This window comes from Pituophis catenifer, unplaced genomic scaffold (genome assembly GCF_029215685.1).
Source record: "Pituophis catenifer annectens isolate HBS135680 unplaced genomic scaffold, rPitCat1.0.hap2 SCAF_1, whole genome shotgun sequence".
In the NCBI taxonomy this organism is placed as follows: domain Eukaryota; kingdom Metazoa; phylum Chordata; class Lepidosauria; order Squamata; family Colubridae; genus Pituophis; species Pituophis catenifer.
In genome coordinates, this window is record NW_027256881.1 from 249,108,194 (window position 1) to 249,133,421 (window position 25,228).

The window sequence follows — 25,228 nt, forward strand, 5'->3', positions numbered from 1 at the left end:
ATAATGCCACATGAACACACTTTTGTTTGTCTTTAGTAAGAGCTCAAATAATTTATACAGTATATGTAACTCTCATATATGTAATGTTGAGACTTTGGAAAAAGTGCAAAGAAGAGCAACTAAGATGTTTAAAGGATTGGAGACAAAAACATATGAAGAACGGTTGCAGGAATTGGTATGGCTGGTTGAGAGAAAAGAAGGACTAGGGGTGACATGATAGCAGTGTTCCAATATTTGAGGGAACACTCACACTGCCACAAAGAAGAGGGGGTGAACTTATTTTCCAAACCACCGGAAGGTAAGAGAAGAAACAATGGATGGAAACTAATCAAGGAGCAAAGCAACCTGGAATTAAGGAGAAAATTCTTAATAGTGAGGACAGACAATTAACCATGGAACAGCTTGCCTTCAGGAGTTGTGAGTGCTTCATCAGTGAAGGTTTTTAAGAAAAGACTAGAGAGCCACCGGCCTGAAATTGTATAGCCTCCTGCTTGAGCAGGAAATTGGACTAGAAGACCTCCAAGGTCTCTTCCAGCTCTATCCTGGTCCCTTCCAGCTCTAATTTTTAGTAACACAGGCCAGTATGCCATGCCTATATTAGAAACTAGTTTGCATACACTGACACCACTGAGAACATTGATAAAATGTGTTTTGAACTATGTGGCTGATCAGGTCTCCTAATTCAGGAACAGACAACATGATGTCCTCAACACAAATATCTGCCTCATCAAATGTTAATTAGCAAAATAAATGAGATGTAGGAATGAAGAAAGCAAACCCCGGAATATCCACATTAGGCCCCATTGACATCGTTCTTGCTGCAGTGGTTAGAAGCAAATCCACCCGCTTAGCACGAAAAGCAAAAAGAAATTGAGTTTAGTTTCTGAAGGAAAGTAGCAGCAAGCAACTGCAATAGCGTTTCTCGTACAGTAAAAAGATTTTTTTTCTGCCACTGTGGATTGTGGATTAAAATATTGGTTTGCTAAGAAGACACAGCACTGTCCTCTGCCTCAATGAGGCAAAACACATCAGAGCCAAAATCAGCCAAACCTCAACCAAACATTTTGCTGAGTAAAGAAAATCACTTTGACATTAAAGTTACAAACCGGCTAATCAAGTTATTACATCCTTCAGGTGCCTGCTTTGTGCCTACATCTTTCATTCCTATTTTGAAAGAATGTTTCACTTCAACATTTATCAGAATGAGATATCCCTTCAGAGACATTTGTGGCCTTTTGTGCTTGGCCATGCTTATTACAGCAGCTGTTTTCCGAAGGGATAAATTTTGTGGCATCTATTTTGAGAGAAAGCCTATCACCATGATGGTGAACCTATGGCACATGTGCCCAAAGTGGCACACGGAGCCATGTTGCCTGGCATGCATGACATCACCCGTTTCTCTTCCGGTTTCTGGCGCACATGCTCACACAATGATCATGCGGCAGTGCCGGAAACTGGAAGAGCTGACTTTCCATTTTCCTGCATGAGTGAACATGTGCTCTGGCCAGGTGATCATTGCGCGCGCATGCGTGCCAGAAACCCGGAACAGTAGCTGGCTGAAGCCGGAAGTTCAGTAGCTAGCTGAAACCTGAAGTTCATTTTCGGGTACACAAATGCCCCCTGGGTAGCTCCACTTTCTGGTTGCGGCCCAGATGTGCGCGCGGTGCCAAAAAGGTTTGCCATCACTGGCCTATCACATGCCCTCAGTTCTCCCTAATATATCTAAACCTAGTTCACCATGGCTACTACATGATTTTTGAAAAGAAATCTAATATAAATGGAAATGGGTTGTGTTTTCTCTTCTGCTTTCAGCTTCCACCTAAGTTAAGTAAACCATGCATGACCAATCTTTGCAGACCATGGCATTTGATCATATTTTGACTTGGAAGCTAAGTAGGGCCAGATCTGGTTAGTAAGTGGATGAGAGATGACCAGGAAATTCCAGGGCTACTTCTATTAACTGAAAAGTTAAAACATAACTTGTAAAGAAGCAACTGCATGCCTCATTGATGTTGTTTCCAAAAATACTATATGACAAAATCAATGAAGTCACCAAATCTTTATTTATATGTAATCTCTCTAACAAATTACCCTGACTATTGCATTCTCTTACTTCCTCTTCCTTTCCAACCAATGGCTAGTTATACCCCTCTATCACAAGGTGAAGTTCTACATTCTTTAATGACCTTTATTGCTTCAGGATGAAATAAATTCTTCACCTTATTTTAAATCTTCTGCTTTTAAGTCAGACAAGTTAGAAAGTCAGTCATGCAGTATTCATTGTCCTCTCAACCCACAAAACTAAAACAAGAAACAGACTGCATTGAGTTTGCTAATACAACTTTCAAGCAAAATTGCATCTAAAAATCCTAAATCTAGATGTGGTTTAGGGCAACAGATGAAGTGTTCTTTTAACTTAGTGACAATGATCTTCAAAGACGAACTGAACTGCAGTACCAAACAAATGAAAAACACAAGGACAGCACTAATTCCAGCCAGAAAAAAATAAGCTAAACTATACATGTCCCAGCAGATGATAGCACTTGGCTGACCTTGCCCAGGCCTGGAAGCTAAGCAGAGTTGGACCTGGTTAAAACTTTGATGGGAGACCCAATAGGAAATATTATGGCCTCAGCTGGGTAATTGAAAAAGCATCCCCAAAAGTGGCAATTGCAAACCACTTTTTAATGTTTCCAAGAAAACTATTTGGATATGATCATGAAGTCATCAGTAATTGAGCTTAATCCAAAGGAGAGTTAAATGTAGTGAATTCAACTCCCAGATCGCCTTTCAACCCATTTGACTGAAAATTCTGGGAGTTGCAATTCCAACACATCTGGAGCCTGAGAAGCCTGTAGTACATGCTCTTGAGAGCAAAGCAAATTGAGGCATTTAACCAAAACTCACGCGCATCACTCTCCACTATCTAGTTTTTACAAGGATAAACAAACATTTATCTCAAGTCTTCAAATTAGAATCTATAATTATTGTTATATTATTATAGAATCATATTATTTTCTGGGAGAATCAACAACTTGGCCATCATGAAGCATTAATGACCATAGGAGGCATTGAAGTGCATTGTCAGTTAAGTTTTGCATAGTAGAGAAGTTCACTTCTTCCGAGGTATTGTCCTGGTCCCGTTAAAATAATATTCCTTTACTTTAGTACAAATACATAGTCCTCATTTACTGATGGCAATTGGGACCAGCACCTTTATTGGTAAGTGGCACAGTCGTTAAGTAAAATGTCACATGACCATACCAATTTACAATGTCAGTTCCACGATCCACAGCTTGCTACTTCCTTTTGGCTTCTGGAACCGACTGTGAAGGCTGAAAATGATGATCATGTGATTGATTGATCACAGGACGCTGTGATAATTGCAAATGTGTGGCTGGCTCACACTCATCTGACAGTGGGGATGTCCCAATGGTCCAAATTCAAGGACCGATCAATAAGTCTCCTTTTTTCAGCATTGCTGTAACTTTGAATAATTGCTGAATGACTGTTCAGTAAGTGAGGATTACTTGTAGTTATACAAGTATCTTTTGATAGATATGAATCCGGTCCATCCCTAAATGATATTGCACATTTGAGATGAAATAAACTTCACAGCAGAGCTAGTGGTTAAGCAAAGAAACCAGCATCCTCTTGCTAACAAGACAAACAACATTGATTCACCTCTAGAAGCTCTGCTGTTTGATATCATAAATTCATGTTTGCTTAAGTTAAAAGAAGTTATTTCCAACTAATTTGGAAATCAAAGTAAATATCCCAGCGTGCTTTTGTTTTACTGAATAATTCTGCTTTTGTGTGCAAGGCAAAACAATATTATACAAGTCATTCTATAGATTATATCAAACTGACTCAATAGAATCAGAAGTTCTGAACAAAAACAGAAAATGGTTACAAATACAGAGAGGCAGGGAGTCTCTACTTTTTTTTTATTGAAAAGTTTTACAAAAAAAACCAAGAATTTTCTTCCCCTCCATGATCCCCCCACCCTTTCCCTCTCCTCATCCCACCCTCCCCCCCAGACTTCCCAGAGCAAAATACAAGGTATTTCATTTAACAATCATAAACTAGATTAATTTATCCTCAGACTACTAACTCCCCCCCTGAAACCTTAACTCCACTATAGATAACATAATACTTCTAATACTTAACGTTCATTCATAAACTATTTGATATTTTCTTGTCTGATACTTATTTTGAATATAATCAATCCATCTTCTCCATTCCGATACGTATCTTTCTTGTGTATAGTCCTTCAAGTACGCTGAGATTTTCGCCATTTCTGCTAGGTTCGTTACTTTCAATATCCACTCTTCAATAGTAGGCAAAGAGTCCTTCTTCCAATATTGCGCTACCAACAGCCTAGCTGCTGATGGAGTCTCTACTTTTTGAAATCTACTAAGCAGCATATTACATTGGAACAAATGAATCTTCCCAAATGAAAAAAACAAGCAGAGTTTGGTCTGCTCAATATTTTTATAGGAGATCATAAGAGCCATACCATGGCTTTAAACAAGCCTGATAAATTGAGGCAACAATTGCAAACCATCCATCATCTATCTATCTATCTATCTATCTATCTATCTATCTATCTATCTATCTATCTATCTATCTAATCTATCATCTCTCTGTCATATAGGTGCTCTGAACACTTTTATATTACTGCCAAGGAAATTATGACTCTGTGAAATCATTTTGAGCCCAGGAAATTTTGTTACAAGATCTGATATCCAGAAGCTTCACCAACCTTATCATTATCTGCCTAAATATATTTCAGTTGCTGCTGTCTTTGAGGCACTCTATATCAATGCAGCATTCCAGAAGTCAGAATTAATTTGATGAAGTGATTAAAGGCACCAGCTGGTTAGAAACCAGTTGACCATGAATTCTAGTCCTGCCTTAGGCACAAACCCAGACAGGTGACTTTGGGCCAGTCACTCACTCTCAGCCCTAGGAAGGAGGCAATGGCAAACCAGTTCTGAAAATACTACCAAAAATTCCATGGATTTGGTTCATGTGGTCACCAGGAGGCATTATGTTTACAGGTAATTCTCAAGTTAATGCAACTGGGACCATAATTTCCACAGCTAAGCAAGGCGGTTGTTAAGTGAGCCACATTCAATTTTATGGACATTTTTGCTTTAGTTCTTAAGTGAATCATGCAGTTGTTAAGTGAATCCAGCTTCCCCCACTGGCTTTGCTTGTCAGAAGCTGCCTAGGAAGTTGCAAATGATGATCAGATGATTCCACGGTGCTGTAACCATCATAAATCTGAACCTGTTGCCAAGGGCCTGAATTTTGGTCACCTGACCATGGAAGTGCTATGGCAGTTGTGTCAGGACCAATCAAAAATCACTTTTTTCAATACCATTGAAAAACAGTCACTAAATGAATGGTTTTAAATTGAGGACTACCTGTAGACTCAAACATAATAGAATACAGGTAGTCCTTGACATACAACAGTTCATTTAGTGACCCTTCAATGTTATAGCACTGAAAAATGTTACTTATGACCATTTTTCACAGTTACGATTTTTGCAGCATCCCCATTATCATATGATCAAAATTCAGACACTTGGCAACTGATTCATATTTATGACCGTTGCTGTGTCCCAGGATCACCTTTTGCGACCTTCTGACAAGCAAAATCAATGGGGAAGCCAGATTCATGTAATAACCAGGTTACTAACTTATCCACTGCAGTGATTTACTTAATACCTGTGGCAAGAAAGGTCGTAAAATGGGGCAAAACTAAAAAAAGTAACGTCTTACTTAACAACAGAAATTTTGGGCTCAATGTTGGTCATAAGTTGAGGACTACCTGTACACTTATCAGTTCCTGTGATCTGGACATTGTTCATTTGATATTGCGTCTTAAGGCTACCACTGTTTCTTTTAGCAGCCACATCATGTTGCTAGCTGATGTTTTATCATCATCTAATATCTCTATATATTGTTGGTTTGGCCCAGTTTTTTAATTTGTCAAGATTTTCGACCAGTGTCATTTTATCTAAAATTTAATATGTATGAATTCCTATTATGACTATCTGAATCATCATAAAGATCTTGAATAACACTTCACCTATGAACTACAAGTTGTAAACCTCTGTTCACAATATTTCTTCCATTTTTTCCACATCAGTTACAATTCTGCTACAGTACATAAGCTAATGGAATGATTACGGTGTTAGAATAGAAATAGGTAGAGTCAAGGTGAAGTTCTCAGTCAATAGTGCAGTTCGATCAGATACTGGACTGGGAAACAGTAGCTTAGTTACTTTCTTCCAGTTCAACTTAATTCACAAGGTTATTATTGTACAGATCAAATCAATTAGGGGAAGCCCTCATGGATCCTATTGTGAGCTCTAGAGCAGGTGGGGTACAATGTGAGATAAGAAGAAAAAAAAGAACAAGACAGAATAGAAATTCAATAGCATTTGAAATATAAATACAAAACTCCAATTTATTCAGTGTCTGCAGAACTGATGCCACCAGCAATTTACAAATCAATAATTTATCAAAATGTATTAGATATGGATGATTGTAACAAATTATGTCCTCTACTCACTGAAATGTTTACTGTACAACTTCATATATACATCTATAATTGTGATTATATGCCCGGTATTGTTTCTTTTTTTAGCTTTCTTCCCCCCCCCCCACCCTCCTTTTATAATATAACATATTCTTTTGGGGCTCTTTTTGTTTAGTAAAACAACAAGAATTTTTAAAAAATCACTTGAGGAAGCAGCAAGCATATACCTTTTCCCGCCATACTTTCTCCACAATTATCAGCTACCAAAAAATCCTTTGAACTTTAGTCTGTGAAAAACCTGAGGACCAGAGTTATATTCAACATGCTTACTCCAAAGTCTTTTGTTAGGTTGTATAGCATTAAGAATTCAAGGAATCACCCAGAGGGAGATTAGGAGAAAGAATGAGAAAGGGGAGATCTCCTGGCACTCGCTTACAGAGCAAACACATGCAGCAGTTTCTTTAGTGAACATGGAGCTATTCAAATGTTAAGGAAATTCTTTTTGCCATCAATAAAGCAGGACTTGGTAAGAACTGAAAAAGGCCAGAACATTCTTCCCACTACTGAAATATCCAAGACGATAGCAGCTTATCAGCAGTGACCCAAAGACGCCCTATTTCACTTTAAACAGGAAACTGTTCCCTAGATATGTGTAAAGAATGTGAATTAATTGAATAATGAAGGTAAACACCAACCAGTTAAACCAGAGGTCTTCAAACTTGGCAGCTTTAAGACTTGTGGACTTCAACTCCCAGAATTCTCCAGCCAGCCATCAATTCTGGGAGTTGAAGTCCACAAGTCTTAAAGCTACCAAGTTTGAAGACCTCGGAGTTAAACTATCATACATCTTATTAAGTGGGGAAAAATTACAACTCAGGACTGTCTCAGAAGCTATAATAATTGGCAGACTGAAGGTGACTATGAAAATACATATGTGGCTTTAATATGCAAATGATTATTTAAGATTCTTCCAGACACTTATGACAATACTTTTCTTCCTTAGATTTATATTTGAAACAGAGAGAGAGAGAGAAAGAGAGAGAGATGGTATGTACTGTGTTCCCTTAAGATTTCACAGTGTGTGACTATTTTTGAGTTTGTGTATGCTTTTGAGTCATTGTTGACTCCCTGGACTACTCTCTTAATTTTTCTTGGCAAGATTTTGAAAGTGGTTTGACCTTGCCTTCTTCCTAGGGCTGAGAGTGAGTGACTGGCCCAAGGTCACCGGGCTTTTGTGCCCAAGGACTAAATCTAACAGTCCCACGGTTTTTAGTCCGATACCTTAACCAGTACATCAAACTGGCTTTCATTTTTTAATTACTACAAGCTATTTTGGTAGCAACATATAAATAGTTGCAGCATTTTTGGAATATTTAAAGATATTAGTAATCCCAACAAAAGTTTTGTAACTGTTGTCATTGACTTCATATGGCAGAAGTTGGAAGCCGAAGTAGAAGCTTTCCTAAGATTTTTATAAAGTCAGAGCTGAGGTGAAGATTGACTTCTTGGGTCAGAATTCCCACTTTTATAAACTACAAGAACTCACCTGTATTTTGAACATTCCCTATTGTGAATATTTTTGTTGTATTATCTTTTTTTTCCTCAAAACTACGGTAAGCAGTCAGAAAGCTTCCTCTCTTTTCTGAGTTTTAGGTGAGGCACTTTTGATGGCTCAGTGGCTAAGACACTGAGCTTGTTGATCAGAAAGGTCAGCAGTTCGAATCCCTAGTACAGGTCTCCTGCGTGAGCAAGGGGTTTGACTAGATGACCTCCAAGGACCCTTCAACTCTGTTACTGTTACTGATGAGCATTCAGGAGGGCACTACCTCAGCCTTGAGCACAAACAATGTCTCCTTTCATCACAGACATTGCAAGAAGCAACCAATCAGACTTCTGCTTTGATTCAGCAGATTCCTCACTTACTATATTCGCATCAGGAACTGGTGATAAAATAAGCTAAATTCTAATAGCAAATTAATGTAACTGTGAATTCAATTTTGTTTAGTACGTTTCCTGGCTCCAACATAATGATGCAAGAATGTTATGAATTTAATCTATCCAAACCTCTAGCTACAGAAAAAAATTGAGAGGGCTTGGTCCTATACTTGTACAATTACTTCCTTTCCTGACATGTACAAATAGGGCACAAGAAAATGATGCAATAATTCCATTATATTAAACCATACTGTGGCTTAGTTTTGATTAGTGTGATGTGGTTTAGCTTAAACCAATTATCTATGGCTTATTCCGCTGACAGAAACACTGGTATGCAAATCTAAACAGACTAAATTTAAAAATCTTCCTATCATTAGTTCTATTTACTCCACTTTGCATTACTTCCTGGTTTTTGTTTATGCAGATAAGTTTATTATGCTCCCATAGACCCAAAATAAGGTAATTTTTTTTGATAACGATATTAGTATCATTACTAATACGATACTACTAATACTAAACGATACTAATAATAAAATTAGTAGGAATATAAAAATATTCCTACTAATTCTTAATGGTTGGTCTATATCACATTGACTATTATACCATTCATGAAATTTATTTAATTTAATTTTTATTTTATACACACACACACAGAGAGAGAAATAAATGTAATACACAACTTTTCATCATACACATGAGTAAATTTAAGGTAACGTTCTGTCAGATTTAAGAAATAAAAGACATCCTGAATTATAATGAAGCAATTAGAAATAATTCACACAGCTATTTTTTTTCAGAAGGGTTACATACTTTGAATTGTTAAATTTGAAATCCATGATGAAACAGCAGGGAAAGCACATTTTCCTACTGAAGCCATAAAGTTTTTAATAAGTTGGAGATAATTTTTTTCTACTCAATATCATTATAAAAAATCTAGGTTCACAAAGCATGGTAAGTTTGTTGAATGAAGTATATTGGTGGGATTCACTAAGCCAAAATCAGTAAACCATGTTATGGCTTACTATAATATTGTGAACAGAGATTACTGTACTTTTCATGATAAACATGTAACCACATGAGAACTATGCAGAAGCCTTATTAACTGATAAGAATCCCAGGGCTTATCACATATTAAGAATCATGACTAAGCAAAATGAAAACGAAATCACAGATAATTAAGAACCTGGTAAAAAAAATCTCCAGCTACATTGAAGTTGGTTATTAATTCAAAGGATTATCTTATTATGCTCAAGAGTATAAAATGAATCATGCTACTGTTTCTGGGCCAGAGGCTCTCGTGCTAAAATTAAAGATAACAGTCCCCCAAAAAAACCACATTTGCTTCTTAAACAGAGATTAACCTGGTGGGATCAAGGTAGTCAATATGAAGATTCCTATTCTGCCACAAATTGAAGGCAATAAAATAATAAACTAAACTAAACTAAACTAAAAACTAAATTAATAAATTAAATTAAATTAAATTAAATTATAAAAATAAATAAAAATAAAAATAAAATAGTTTTTCTAGAGAACAGAACTGGAACCAACAAATGGAAATTTCAGGGAAATGGTTTTCAGACAAGCATTTGGAGATTTTTCTTTTTTTTTTTTACATTGATTGTCCATGGACTGTTGCCTCTATTGGAACATGGGCTTCTATGCCAGAGGTATTTAATCAAAGGCTTGATGACAGTAATTACACTTTACATAGTGGTTTGAGCTTCCAACTGCATGGTTCTCCAAACAGATAAGCTAAGTTGTATCACATAAAACCATGATTTTTAAAACATCCCAGTTTATTGGAATGGGTCGATGGCCTGGTTTACGCACTAAGGTTAAGGTAAGAGCAAAGTCTTTTTAAACAATGAATACCCAGTCACCAAAAGTGTCATTAAGTATTCAGCATACACTAAACAAAACATACACGGTTCTCGTTTATAGTTAGGTAACCCAGAGGCCAAGAGATTTTAATGTGAAGATTAATCAATAACAGATACAAAACGAATCATTCAATAAAATAAACTGAATTATAGTTAAGAGTGTAAGCTGCCACAATATGGAATAGGAATTAAGCATTTACCCACTGAATTGTCTGACATATATGATCTGTTGGATAGATACTCATTTAGTCGTATATGTTCCTATCGCTTTCCCAGTCTCATCTAATTGCAAAAACTATCTAGTACAATCAAAGGGGGTTTGGACAGAGCACAGATTAGGCCAGCCAATGTAAATAACAAGACCGACAGTGGTATTGGCTGCAGTGAGAAGTGCCAACCTGCCAACTAGAACAGCTTTTACTGACCAAATTCTCTGTTCGTGTTCCTGCTGCTCATTTATCACTGCCCAACATAAAGTGAGCAATGCAGTATAACCAGACGCTTTCACACCACTTAAAGTGAGGAGGGAGAGGAAAACAGTCATCTTTTACCATTCAAGAGAGGCAGAATCTCCCAAAGCAACTTGGCTGCTAATTTTCTGAGCAGCTGGAACCCATGTTGAAGCTAAGAATTTGTTTCTTTAAGGAGACTGGCTTAGCCAATACAAAGAGGAAAAAACAGAAGGAAAATGAAGCTTTCACTGCAAATTTAAAAAATAAATACTGAAAATGAAATTAGAAAAAGGCGGCTTTATTTAGCCCAATTGTTTTCTTATTAATTACTGCAATATGCAGCCTAAGAAACTATAGTATTTTTTGGAGTAAGAATCTGTAAAACAGTAACTGTGGGACCTCAGGCCCATATCACTACATCTCTATAGTTCTAATACAAGATACTTCAGATAATCCGTTTAATAGTACTTCTACTTTAAATGCATCTTGCAACATGTCCAATGCCTCTATTTGCAGTTTTTCACTCCATGTCTATATCACCCAATTGAAAATTCTAATCCATAATGACTGAAAAAGCAATTTTTTTCTGTAGTCTATTCATCTCCATTACAGCAAGGCTGTATCCACCAAGCATGCATATTTCATTTACCAAAGCCAGCTGATCCTGTGCCATTAATTTTTGTCATTATCCTTTGTCATCTGCCAACAACCTGTTGCAAATTAGACAACTGCTCAGTTTTCATAGGTATGGCGCAGAAAAGGTACAGAAAAGCAAGGGTTCAGAGAATGATTATGGTCCTCCTTTTGGTAAGTAAGTTTCTAGTTAATTCACAAATATGTGTAAATCTAAGAACAAGTTGTCTCTAGTTAAAACTCCTTAATTTGTTCCAAAATAAATTCCTAAACAATGGCAAGGAAGAATTTTTTAAGAAAACGCTTGCAGAAATTTGAAAGTCGTAACACTACTGTGACAATCTGACAAAAGTAATTTGGAAACAAACAAACAAAAGGTACAAAACACCTTATGGATGTGTGAGGATATGAAGCAGTTGAATATGAAATTAGAAGGGTGTTTTATACTCTCTGGGGAAAGAGGTAAGTAGCATCAATTTACCCGAAATTATTTTTCACTAGTGGTTAAATACAAATCCTAAATGGAGCATCAGGATATAGGAACTGGCATACTGTACGTGCACTTCACAAAAGCCAAGAATTCCAAGGATTTTTGTTTTTACTTCTCTGAGTTGTAAAATTATCTGAGCTGCTTGAAAAAAATGAATCATATTCCACAGGCTGAAGAGCTATTGCTACTCTGAATGTAAAATATTAATCTGTTATGATTTATTTGCTAAGTGTTGTAGTTAGAAATTTCTTATATTGAAGTGAAGAGACATTGATTAACAATACTTAAGTTGGAACTAGTCCTCAATTCTTTATTTCTTCCTTCAGCATTGTCAACAATTAGCAGATCTTGACTGAGCAGCAAGAAAAAAATGTAGATTACTTTTTCTGGCCTTAAACTGTCCATATGTTGCATGCACTATTTTTGGAAGCAGCAACATTTTGTTTGCTAGATATAAAGCCAGCATTCTTCAGCTACAAATCATACTATACATCAACAGATCTATAACTCAGTTATTCCCTTCTCTAACATAAAAAAAATTCTCTTAACAGCTAGCTGTTTGCATTAAGTATAATTGAGAGATAAATACTGACAGCCGTGCATAAAACTCACCTTGGAATTTATCTACAAGCGATCCCATGGTTACAATTGTCAAACTCAAGGACAACCAGGTTTGCCAATTACTCTAAAATGGAATCCAGCCAATGAACTGCTGAAGCCGTACGGTGTTTTTAATGAACTGCTGAAATTGCATATTTTTAATATACAGATCGTTTTCAGTGGCTCAAGGAAGGAGAATGCCATCCACCATTTTTAGTAATAGTCTGTTCACTGGGGAAGAAAGCTATGGCAAATCTAGATAGCTTACTAAAAAGCATCACCCTGCCAACAAAAGTGCGAATAGTCAAGGGTATGGTTTTCCAAGTTGCAATGTATGGCTGTGAAAGTTGGACCATAAGAAAGGCTGAGCGCCAAAGAATTGAGGCCTTTGAACTATGGTGCTGGAGAATGAGGTGGCTGGATGGAGTCACTGAAGCAGTAGGCGTTAAGTTTAAATGGACTCCAGAGGATGGTAGAGGACAAGAAGGCTTGGAGGACCATTGTCCATGGAGTCACGATGGGTTGGACACGACTTCGCAACTAACAACAAGTCTGTTCAGAGAGATGAGGTCCGACTTACAAATTCGAATTAAAAGTCTGAATTTGAAATGGAACTTGTTCTTAAACTAGGTAACTGCCTATGTATATTATTAAAATATTATAAAGAATACCACATCACAATGCTTAATTTCTCTTTCTACTGCACTTAGAAGTTATATTTAGTGCTGGCCAGTAGAAAGAGAGATTCACTTCAGATAATGCGGGATTTTTTTTTCACCTTTATACCCCAGGAAGACAGTTTGCCTTGTCCGCACTGATTCTTTGTAACATTAAAAAAATAATCTGGGTTTAAGTGGATTGACATTTTCCTATAGGTAACGGTACACTGAACAATTCCTGCTGGGATTATTACACTAAACCAGTGATGGAGAACCCCTGCCTATCTTGATTCTGCTGGTGTGTCACTGGGGGAAGATGTGCCCCCAGGTCAAGAGAGAAACAATTTATAACAGAATAATCAATAATTTTAATGTATTTAATAACAATATTTTTCAAAATGCCCATCCAAAGCAGCTCCAGGTCAAACGAGGCCTAGAAAGTTTGGAAAATGCTCTTGTGTAGCCTTGCAGTCTCCAAAAACAGAGGGAAAGCCTGCCCTGTTCTTGCATGCTTTTGGGAGGCTCTAGAAGCCATCTGAGGGCAGGGCTTTCTCCAAAGGGTCTGCAGGCCTGACATGTCACCAAAAATGACACGGAACATCACATGTGACACATGTCTTAGGTTTACTGCCACAGCCCTAAGGCACAATGTGTTTAGTTTTGGTGTAGCATATTGTGTGAACTAAGTTAGTTCAAACCCTAGTCCATCTAGATGAGTACAGCACTGTCTAAATCAATACTTAATATAAATAGGTACAACCACAATTGAGACCAAAATTTATGTTGCTGAGCAAGACAATTGTTAAGTGAGCTTTATCCCATTTTACGACCTTTCTGGCCACAGTTGTTAAATGAATCACTGCAGTTGTTAATTTAGTAACATTGTTGTTAAGTGAATCCAGCTTCCCCATTGACTTTGCTTGACAGAAAGTCGCAAAAGGGGATCACGTGACCCCAGAACACTGCAACCACCACAAATATGAACCCGTTTCCAAGGGGGTCTGAATTTTGATAACATGACCATGGGAATACTGCAACAGTTGTAATTGTGAAAAATATTTACATAAGTAATTTTTTTCAGTGCTGTTATAATTTCGAAGAATTACTAAATGAACTGTTGTAAGTCAAGGACTATCTGTAAAGCACAAATAGTTAATATAATATCTAATATAAATAAATACACCAACTAAAAGAAGCTGCTGATTACTTTGGGAAAGTAACCTATCCCACCTCCACATGGCAATGTAACCTTCTTTATAAAGAACTCTGATCTACCTTCATAAACTATTACTTTCCCTCCTCCTCTGTCAAGTTAACTGCTAGGTTCACAAATTGCTTTAAGCAAGGATTCTCAAAAAGTTTCAGTTTCACTGAAACTGCTACTTAAAAAAAAACAAAACACCATAGTCTCAGATCAAGAGGCAGAAGAACTCAAGTGATAGAAAATTGACTGCATTTTAGTTTTTCTCCCTTAGTCTCCCACAGAAACTCTCTTGCAGAACCCTAAATGATTTTTTTTTCCTTAAAAGAAGAAAACAAAGAATCTTGCTTTAGGTTTCTGTGATTTGTAAATTATGAATTAGTGAATTAACTTTTAAGCCATAAAACACAATTTACTAACTATAATAGTAGGATTGCACAATACATTAGAAAGAAAACAAACTGCACTTCATTGAGTCTTACACAATTCCTTGAAATGAAAATTAACCTGAATTCAGAAATTAATTTGGTGCAGTCCACATAACTTGCAAGGCTGAAGTGCTTTATCATACACCACTGCCAACCCATGAAGATTCATCCCCATTCCCAGGACTTAACTATCACTATAGTCAAACTTACAGTCAAAGTTACAACCTATCTGAAAATGGAGTCAGACCTGAAATTCCAGTGATCACCTCCTCAGTCATGTGACCACACTTCAGGTACTTAGCAACATCACTCTATTTATGGTGGTTTGAAGTGTCCTGTGGTCACATGACCACATTTTATGGAAGTTTTGCAGAAAACCATCACTTCTGTGTTTTCAGCAAAACAGGTCATAGCAAACAATGGGTTCACTTAACAACCGTAGCATTTGCACTTACAGCTGCCTCGTTTACAATATGACTGCCACAAAAAACATCGTAAAATATGGGTCACATGATCAACCCATTTGACATTATGACTTACAATTATAATGGGCAGGCTCCATTACCATCATAATTTGAGGATTAACCATATTTGCAATGGCACCTCAACCAATTTGCAACAGTAATAATGCAACAGTGTCTTTAGCATATTCTATAAACATTTACAAATTGCTTGCTTGGAATGGCAATAATCTAGGAAAGACAACTAGAAACAGTAACCATTGCTCAATTACTGATTCTGTTCTGGATGATGGCTAATTTACCTCCTTTTCATTTTTAAATTCTGTCTCCAAAATCTACAGGAAGGCAAATGCTCTTCAGTGACACGGGCAATTTATTGATGCCTGCTTCTCCATGCTGCCCTTGCTATTCATTTGCAAGACAAGAAAACAAATTATTGACAGACAGTTTCTCTATCTCACTTCTCCAGGCAATGACTTCTTCCTCTTTTTCTGTGGTAACTATTAGAACTTGAATACAGCATTACTGCTCATTGCCTCCTCCAACCCTCTAATGGAAGGAATTCAGAAACTATTTTGTAGCACCTGTGGCTGAAGTTTGAACAAAACCCCTTTCAAACTGAGACTCTCCAAACTCCACCTTGAACCGCCGGGATACTACTTGTCATACTAGTATCCATGAAGCTTTGTTCTCCCTCATTTTTCTTTTCCTCTGACACATTATTCTGTGACGGATTTCAGAATCTCAGAGAGTCTTCCAGTTTGTTTTGAAGGTGAAGGTGTTTACTGGCTATGAGATGGCAAAGTTTGGAGTTTTAAACTGACTTCTTACTGAGGAAGGTAGCAGAATTGCAGCGAAGTGAATAGTTGGGTTCATAAATCTCACTGTATCATAATTATTTCGAAGGCTGGGCAAAGTATTGTGATTTGCAGACCTCATTTATGTCTTAGTTCTGTGACACCATTTAGTTTATTCAGTAAATCATAAGTTATCAGGTCACTGTATTCTTAAAGCATTGCTATGAATATTATATATAAGCACTGGAAAGAATGAGCTTCATGTCCCATTCAATGACTGACTGAATAAAACAGTTGTTTGGATTTACTAACATACTAAGCTAGAGGCAGGCATCCCGTAGTCCCCAAGGTTAATGCTTTGGTAAGTTGAATGCATCTATTTCAATCTATATCAATGAGACACATCAGTGCTTCAGGTAACAACACTGAAATGCGGCTGAACATTTTGGTTTATCCTCAGTGATGTCACTAGTGTAACCTTGAGGCCTTCGGCAGCCAGTTTCTTTTTTTTACTATAAAAAGTACAATCCACACCCATAAAAATGTTGCTTTATGCTAAGCAATAAATCATGGACTACAAAACATTAACCGTTCTTTTCAATCAACTTGCTAAGTCAAATCCTAAATTATGACTTGATACAAAGTGTGAGCCCACTCATTAAGAAATAGCATTTTTAGCTCTTTATTTAATACCATGTTAGTTCCTTAAAGTTTAAAGTTCTTAAGTCTTGGATGATGCAATGGTGCTGTACTTCTGTGGCTTCTCATATTTGCAAATTTTATCTGTAGAAGAATACATGCTTTTTGCATTCCTATTATATTTTTCCACTGGCTTCTAAGGATGCCAAATGTATAATGATTTGATCATTAAATAAAATAGCTATTCATTTCTCAGTTACATTTGCAGGCATTTAAGGCACCTGTGCCAAATATTTTTGGAATATTGAAATAATTGATAGTGAAAGATCTCAACAATACTTAGATCACACATAACTACTTATACCCCTATTAGGTTGCGTAGGGGGCACAGTCAGCCCTTTAAATTACAAGCCAGCCTTATGTGCTCACAGTCACCAAACACAAGGGCCAATCGAAGAAAAGAAGGGGGGGTCTTTCAGGTTGTCGAAATGGGGAAAGAGTTTGGAAGTGAGTTGAGAGAAAGTTGGCTAGAATCCTGGATGGGAGTTTATGTCAAGTAAGGTTGAAAGTTATGTAGCTGTAGTTAAAAGCTTTCAGTGTGTGTATATGTGTGTGTGTGTGGGGGGGTATTTTATGTTTTTTGGCTGTCTGTTATGTGTGGACTCCTATGTTCTTGATACCTCTAATAAAGTTGATTTTTGTTTAAATCCTGGAATTGACTGGTGACCTTCTCTTACCCACTTCAGCTTGGCTGAGCTACAAAGTTTTTGTTTCCCTTTCGGTATTTAGTCAGACCCAGGGCGGGTGAGGATTTCCTCCCCTTCAATCCTCTCCTGAATTCCAGAGGGATGGAAGGGAAGAACTGGTTTATACTGAAAGGGAAGGTGATAACAAGGACACCTAATTTTCCAGGTTCATTTGTCTGCAGATATGATTATCTTAAATAATTTTAGAAGATCCTTAGTACTGAATGACCTCAGAGTTTGAGATCCGCTGTATGCCCAAATGCTAACAGAATCATTAAAATCAATTCAAGTTTTCTATTTTACTATAAATTACACAATCAACCAAGTATGTTTTAGCCAAGTATGTACTGCAAACATAGCCTCTATGATCAGTTTATAGTTAGGTGTATCATAACAGTAGCAATGGGGCAGATATGTATTTGCAAAAAAGGTGTCAATGCCTTGCCGAATATATCCAATGTTATGAGGAAAAAGTTCTGATAATAAGCACCATGTTTTTAAAGTTCTCCAGCAAAAGTAAATAATTGCAAACTCCTAAGAGCCATTCAGACCAAAGTATTTTATAAATCTTACAAATTAGTAACTGCAGTAACAATAGTTTGAAAGTTTGTTGCTGCCAATATTACTAAACCTGAAAAAGACCAACCATATCATTAACCAGGGTGGGGAACATATAGTCCTCCAGATGCAGCTGAATGATAACTTCCAGTAACCCCTGCCAGCATGCCCAGTGGGGACAGATGCTAAGAGCTGTAATTCAGCAGTATCAAAAGGCAAAAGTTCTCCATCTCATTGTAAAAAACAGTAATTCCTTTTTAATTCATAGAGTATTCCTTAGTTGGGCATAGCTACACATCTTTCTTATGGGAAGATTGCTGGCAAATGCATCACATGTAGGAGGCAATCTTTTAAAAATGTGTGTATTCACAAGCTGGGGTTCCCAATGGCCTGGATCATGTATTGTATAAACTGAAGACCAATTTCATCCTAAATCACAGCATTTTTATCACTGGGTGTGAATCTAGACAATTATAGTATATTCTATATACCAAATTCAAGCAGCTATGGCATAGCATAATTCTGCAAATCTTGGTAAAATTCCCAGCTAAGTACAACATGTGAACCAGGCCTTTGTTTTTGATGGCTTTAGTCTCTAGAAACAAGTCCTTGAAAAACCACAACAATACACTACAATGCTAGACAAAGTGTACAATTTAATTTGATGACATTTATATTTAAATAAAGTGAATATAATTACACTTTAGCTATGTGTTTACTAAATAATCCTTCTTCCTTTGCATTAGAATTCTACGTATTTAATAAAATTTGGAGTTCTTAAAGAATCTACAAGGATTTAGAGAGCCGGTATAGTTTCCATAACTGAGATTGAACTACAGCAGAGATGCACTATCTTTCTCTAGATAAATTAATCTAGATCCAACATGACTTTCCCCTTCTGTAAGTTCCTCAATGAATTAATGCTACATAGCATTTGTTATTTGTTATTCCATTCTACTGGTTATCTCAGCTATCTACCATCTGTTCATTTTGTAATAGCATATTAGAATAATTGTTTCCTCTGCAAACTCATATTAAAATGGATATGTATTTGGGAAAAAGGGAAGGAAGATTTGCTCCTTTTGCTTTATGATCAGCACGTTAAACCACAAGTAGATAAAAAAGAACACAGTGCAAATGAAAAAAACTAAGCAAATATTTCAGCAAGTATAGGAAGGGTAGCAAAACTGCATTCTTCCAACTCCGTTAAAGCTGAAATGAATTAAAGAATATTTCTGAAAGTATGGTACAAGGATGCCAAGCCCCCCCCTCTCAAAGATCCTCTTAGGGTCCACAAAATCAAAATGAAGATATTTGCCAAAAATTAAAAGATCACTTTTCTCTTTGTTACAAAATAGTTGTATAGTTTCCATGACAAAGTGTTATTTGTTAATATTTAATGGTTTAATATTTATGATAATTTATATCATTTATAATGACCATTTAGTAAGTATTCCATTAATGTGTCCATATTAATTTTTGGTATGGTAAATATTGATAAATATAACCCATACAAATAAAAACTCTTTTGTTGACCTCCACAGTTCTTAAAAGTGAGAAGGGGTAGAAAGAGGAATATATATATACACAATATGTATATGTATATGTGTATATATATGTGTTTTCTGAGGTTTTCGTGGGTGTATGTATGTAGGTCTTTGGTTATTCGGGTTTTCTCCCGCATAAAATTGGAAGTGTCTTGGCGACGTTTCGACAAAGTCTCATTCGTCATCTTCAGACTAGTGTTTTCGGCTTCATGCTTCTAGGAGCACCCGAAAACCTGAATAACCAAAGACGTATATATATGTAGGTAGGTAGGTAGGTAGGTAGGTAGGTAGGTATATATATATATATATTTGTTTTCTGAGGTTTTTGCGGATGTTTGTATGTAGGTCTTTGGTCCTAGAAGCATGAAGCCGAAAATGCCAGCCTGAAGATGATGAATGAGACTTCGTCGAAATGTTGCCAAGAGACCTCCAATTTTACGTGGGAGAAAACCCGAATAACCAAAGACTGACATATATATATATATATAAAATTCTGGTTAGGATTTTTGGAAGATTTTAAGCTAGGATTTTAACCAGAATTTTAAACATTTTAACTAACTTATTTAACATGACGCGGGAAAACACCCGAGATTTTAATTTTTTGCATATATATAATATATATATATATATATATATATACACATACATACATACATATACACACACATGTATGTATATAAACCACAGCATTAAAGACTAGATTTACCAAACAAATCAATTAACAGGTGTACTTTGAGATTAAATATTAGATTAGATCAGATTAGATTAGAGACACAATGATTTTTCAGACAAATTGACAAATCACTTCACAAAATAAACATTTAAATACATATTCGCAACCTCAGGAATGCATAGGCTAGGACTAGGTTCATGTAAGGTTAAACCACAGCTTAACCAAGATTAATAAACTACAGGAAATTATTAAAACAGTAAACCATGAACCATATGTGAAATTGTTCACAGTTGGACTCCTGCTTGGTCTTTACAGTGTTTTATTATTATTATTATTAACTGGTCATTTTGCACTCACATACCATTTCACCTTTCTGTCACACTGAAAATTACAACTTTGAAAATGCTTTAGAGTGCTCACATTCAGAGTTTTAAGCCACTGCTTTCAGTTCTGTGGTTTTTACTACAAACTATGATTTGTGAATCCAAGTGGCAAGTGACATAACATGTAGCCAAAAACAGAGGTGACTGTGGCTTAGCATCATGGATGAGATAGGCCACACACCACAAACTGAACACCTTGTACATTCGCTTATCTTTTATTCCAATGTTAGGGATAGATAGAATATTTGGAATGCAAAAATCAACCAATAAACAGAGCAAAACCAGTTCACTCTTTGCTCTCGTGTAGCATTGTCCGGATTTCTGTAGTCCCAACAGTCTCCTCTAAAAATGCTTAACTAAATTTGATTTATGAATGACATGGGAATGCATGCAAACAAATTCCATAATTATACGCTGCCACAACCAAGTAGGCTTTCGCAATCACTGGTGAATTGTCCCTGCAGAGTTAAATCTTCGCCTAGTTAGTATATACTTTCCAGGCAGGTTTTGACTTCTGGCGAACAGTCCCTGCACAGTTTTCTTGCCAAGGTGTTTCAATGTTTCAAAAGAGGTTTGCCATTGCCCGCTTCCTAAGACAGAGAGGGAGACTGGCCCTTATTCTGGGATGGCAAAACCTAAAAAGCCCATTGACCCGAAGAGCGCCTAATGTTGCACAAAGACGGACGGGGGTGGGGTTATCCAAACGCCTCTGGTGCACCCCCCCCCAAAAAAAACCACCCCTCCAGCACGTCCATCATGCAAAACCTGCGCGAGAAGCTTCCCCTTTTCTTGAACGGAACCGAGCGACTAAGTGAAACCTTTTCCCACTTCCCAGCTTGGGGAGGAAAAGAAAAAAAAACAAATAATATAAAAACCCCGGTGTCACAAGGACGATGGCAGCGAGGAGGGGATGGGGGAGAAAGAGAGGGGGGGAGTAAACAGGTAGGAAGGAGGAAGTTAAAACAAGTTGAAAGCGGGAGGCGTTTACGAAGTTTGTCGAAAGGGGGGAGGGGCTACCTCACCCGCGGCAGAGGTGAATGCGGGGAGATGGGGAGGGGGGGCGGGGGACGGCCAGACCACCGAGAACTTCTCCAGCAGAGGACTGACCTCTTTTCTTCCAACACACAAAACACACACCAACCACCACCACCACCCCCTCCTTTGGACCTCAACCTCCAAATGCCTTACCTTGCCGAGGTACAGCAAAACCAGGAAAAAAACCTGCGCCAGTCCCCTCATGGTGCCCAGAAGCAGCAGCGGCGGCAGCAGCAGCTCGGGAATGCGCGCTCACTCAGCGCAGCTTCTATGTAGTCATGGCAGAAAGTCTCCTAAACCGCCCGCCAAAAAAATAAAAAATAAAAAAATGAAAGCCCCCGGAGGAGGGAAGCGGAGGAACCGCGCTGCTCGCCTCTTGCTCCTTTCTCCTCGCCTCTTGCTCCTTTCTCTGCAGCCTTTTCTTCGCCCCACAGCCGCTGGGAGAAGTCAGGGACGAGACGCGAACTAACAGGCAGAAACCCCGGCACGGCAACCGCCTGGGGAGGGCAAAGAGTCAGCCACCGCCCCTTTCTGACCATTCATCGCTTCCTCCACGCCGCCGCTGCCGTTTCCAGAGGACAGAAATTAAGCTCCACGTTGGCGGCAGTTAAAGGGTTGGTCCCCCCCCCCCCCAGCATTTGCTGCTGGCAGCCGATTAGGAAGTTGTTCGAACCCGCGTTCCTTCCCTCCCTCTCTCTTCCCCCGGATCGGGGTTTAGGGTGCAAGCGGCTCTCCTGAAGCTTTTTGCCTCCCCTCCTTCCTCTTCTTCCTCTTGGAGATTATTTTCTGCGTGGGGGGATTTCAAAATGCCGCTGGATTGGGGGGGATCTTCCGGTTTGTTGGGAGAGTGGGAGAGTGCTTGTTATACCCGGATTGCAACCGGACGACTAGGATCTTGGGAAGCCAAAACTCTTTGCGTTGAATTCACGCCTTGTGGTAAAAGCGTGCATTTTGCCTGCTTTTAGGCTTAAATGTTTGTTTGATTCAGTAGGTTACCAAACGACCCATGACTCAGTGTGGTGTGTAAACTACCCAAAGGAAGGAGTTTGCAACAAAAAAAAAATGTGCATGAAACGGTTGCAGTGTATCATCTCCTGAGCGTTTCAAAAATGTCAAGTTGCCAGGTCATGTGCAGTGCTTTGTGGTTCCATCCGTACCAGTGTTTTACATCTGTATAGGTGGGGGTTTGCTATTGCCTTTTTACCTGGGATTAAATCGCTTTGAAATGAGCATCTGCCTTTGCAGTGATTGCCATGGTTTTGTATTCAGGGGCACAAACCGACCTCTTGTCGTGGCACAAGAACTGGGTTTGCCAAACAGGTTGACTATTTTTTGTACTTTAGTGTTACATGCTGGTTGTGAGAAGACATGTGTAATGTTAGGGGCTGACCACTCAAGCTTGACCCTAACCATTCTATGAACAAATCTGCGGACCCCAGCAACAATCCACAGATCTTTCAAAATCACTTTATGTTGCTCAGTTCATTTCTTTTGATTTCCTTAAAACAAATGTAATCATTTTTCCTATCTGTCATCCATTTGCCTCATATAGTGAGCTTTCAGCTGCTGATCACTGCTTCAGAGTGAGCCGTCAGTCTTTAATTTCCTACTCCTTATGGGGCCATGATATTCTTAGCAACATCGCCAAATCCATAATTCAATTATGCTTATATTTCTCTTGTTCTTTCTCAATGTACAGCTTTTTACAGTCATATATTATCACTTTGGAAAGTCACTGCTTTAACTCTCAAAATTTATTTCCATCAAGTATGCATAAGATTGCAGCCTTGTTGATTTGTAACAACAGACCAGCTGCAACAGAAAATTGTAGTTGGAAAATGATCAGAAAATGGCTCCACTGAATACAGGGAGATGTTTCTTCTACAGAAATATAACAGAAGGGTAAAAAAAAGGACCAGCAGCTGGTTTCAAAGCCTCTTTGCGCCTTTTTTAATAGGCTGCGTAGATTTATCACCATACAAGCCACCTTTAGATTTCACTTCTGCTTCTGTTATAAAAAAAATTAAGGCAAGCAGGCATGTGTTGCCAATCAAATGAGAAGTCTGCAGTACAGCTACACTGTACAGTACTTAATTATTTTGCTTTCAATTTTGTACAAAGGGAATTTAGAGAGCATGCTTTGATGTTTGGCATTCTAACAACTTTTAACGCAGAATAAAAGTCGGTATGAAATGGCAGTCTAGTTGCGCAGAACTAATTATCTGTAGTTCATTCCACCTGGGCATTGAATATGACCCAATTCTTCTTGATCAAGGTCTGGTTTCATGGTCAGAATTTTTAATTACAAAATACCAACGTAATAAGACCAAACAAAGAAGCTGTTGTACCTTAACAAATTGACTTAGAGTTTCTTGAACCAGACGCCCTTTATCTGATGCATCAGCCGCATTGACAGAAGAAAGCTAGGATTCTTCTCCATGGTAGCCGACTCAGAAGTTCAAAGAAAACCGGATTGCAATTTGAACTCCCAATTCTATTTTGACAGTAAAACAGAATTGGAGTTCTATGGCACAGAGACCCTGGAGGAGAAGAGAAGAGAAGTGGATAATTCCTCACATGATACCAGTTATTGGCAGCAGAAGACTTGTGGGATATCAGGACTGGAGCCAGAGGAGCTGTTCTTTGCTGCTCTTCTCCCTGTTTCTCTCACTATCCATGATAAAAGAAATGGGGAGAGAAGGCCCAGTCCCTCCTTTCCTGCTCCTGCTTTTCTTGCCAAGGATTTAGAGCTAAAGCTGGGGAAGCAGCACTCCTTGGGAAGCTGCTTTATCATCTTTAATCACATGTAAGTGTGGCAGCACAGCTGCTTTTCCCAGCTTGAAATGTCCCTTATTAAATGTTTTAAAGGTGTCCCCTGTGGCTTTGGCATCCCTCTAATAAAGCCACTGACCATCCACAGCTTCAGAAAAGAGGGGAGGCCCTTTAAACACTTGTCCAGGGGCAGACCTGCAGCTTCATCACCTTAACGTTGAACTTGTGAAGATGGTTTGGGATGTATAAACATTCCCTGCTGCATTGCTGGTCCACTTCAGAGGGGAATATGTTTAACAGCTTACCACAAGGTCAATCAACCCATGCATAAAAAGCTCTCACGCTTTGCTCCTCCGTCTAATCTACAATGTAGGGGAAGGGCTTCGGCGAGTGGCAGAATAGCAAACCTGTGGGAGACATGGAACTTTTGGTCAGGGGTGAAATTCAACAGGTTTTGACAGGTTCTGGAGAACCGGTAGCGGAAATTTTAAGTAGTTCGGAGAACTGGCAAATACCACTGACTGGACCCAGAGTGGGGTGGGAATGGGGGTTTTGCAGTATCCTTCCCCTGCCACACTCATCAAGTCACGCCCACAGAACCAGTAGTAAAAAAAATTGAATTCCACCACTGCTTTTGGTTATCAGAAGAACTGGCATCCAAAAGACCAGTTTTCTGTCCATTCTCCTCTCGTCCAAGTGGAGGGGGGGTAAGCAGCATGAGGGGAAACCCAGAAGAGCTTCTCCCTTATTTCCAATTCTCTAATCTACTTGGAAAAGTGGCAGCAA

General features: G+C 38.2%; 1 protein-coding gene across 1 annotated transcript in view; it reads right to left on the bottom strand.

Annotated features, from left to right (window-relative positions):
• Nucleotides 1-22,090, bottom strand: part of LOC139327572 (receptor-type tyrosine-protein phosphatase eta-like) — a 104,978-nt gene extending 82,888 nt beyond the window's left edge. The window contains exon 1 of the mRNA XM_070957430.1: nucleotides 21,824-22,090. Within this exon, the coding sequence (XP_070813531.1) occupies nucleotides 21,824-21,874 (51 nt within the window). The 5' untranslated portion in view covers nucleotides 21,875-22,090. The remainder of the gene's footprint in view (nucleotides 1-21,823) is intronic.
• Nucleotides 22,091-25,228: the final 3,138 nt, after the last annotated feature.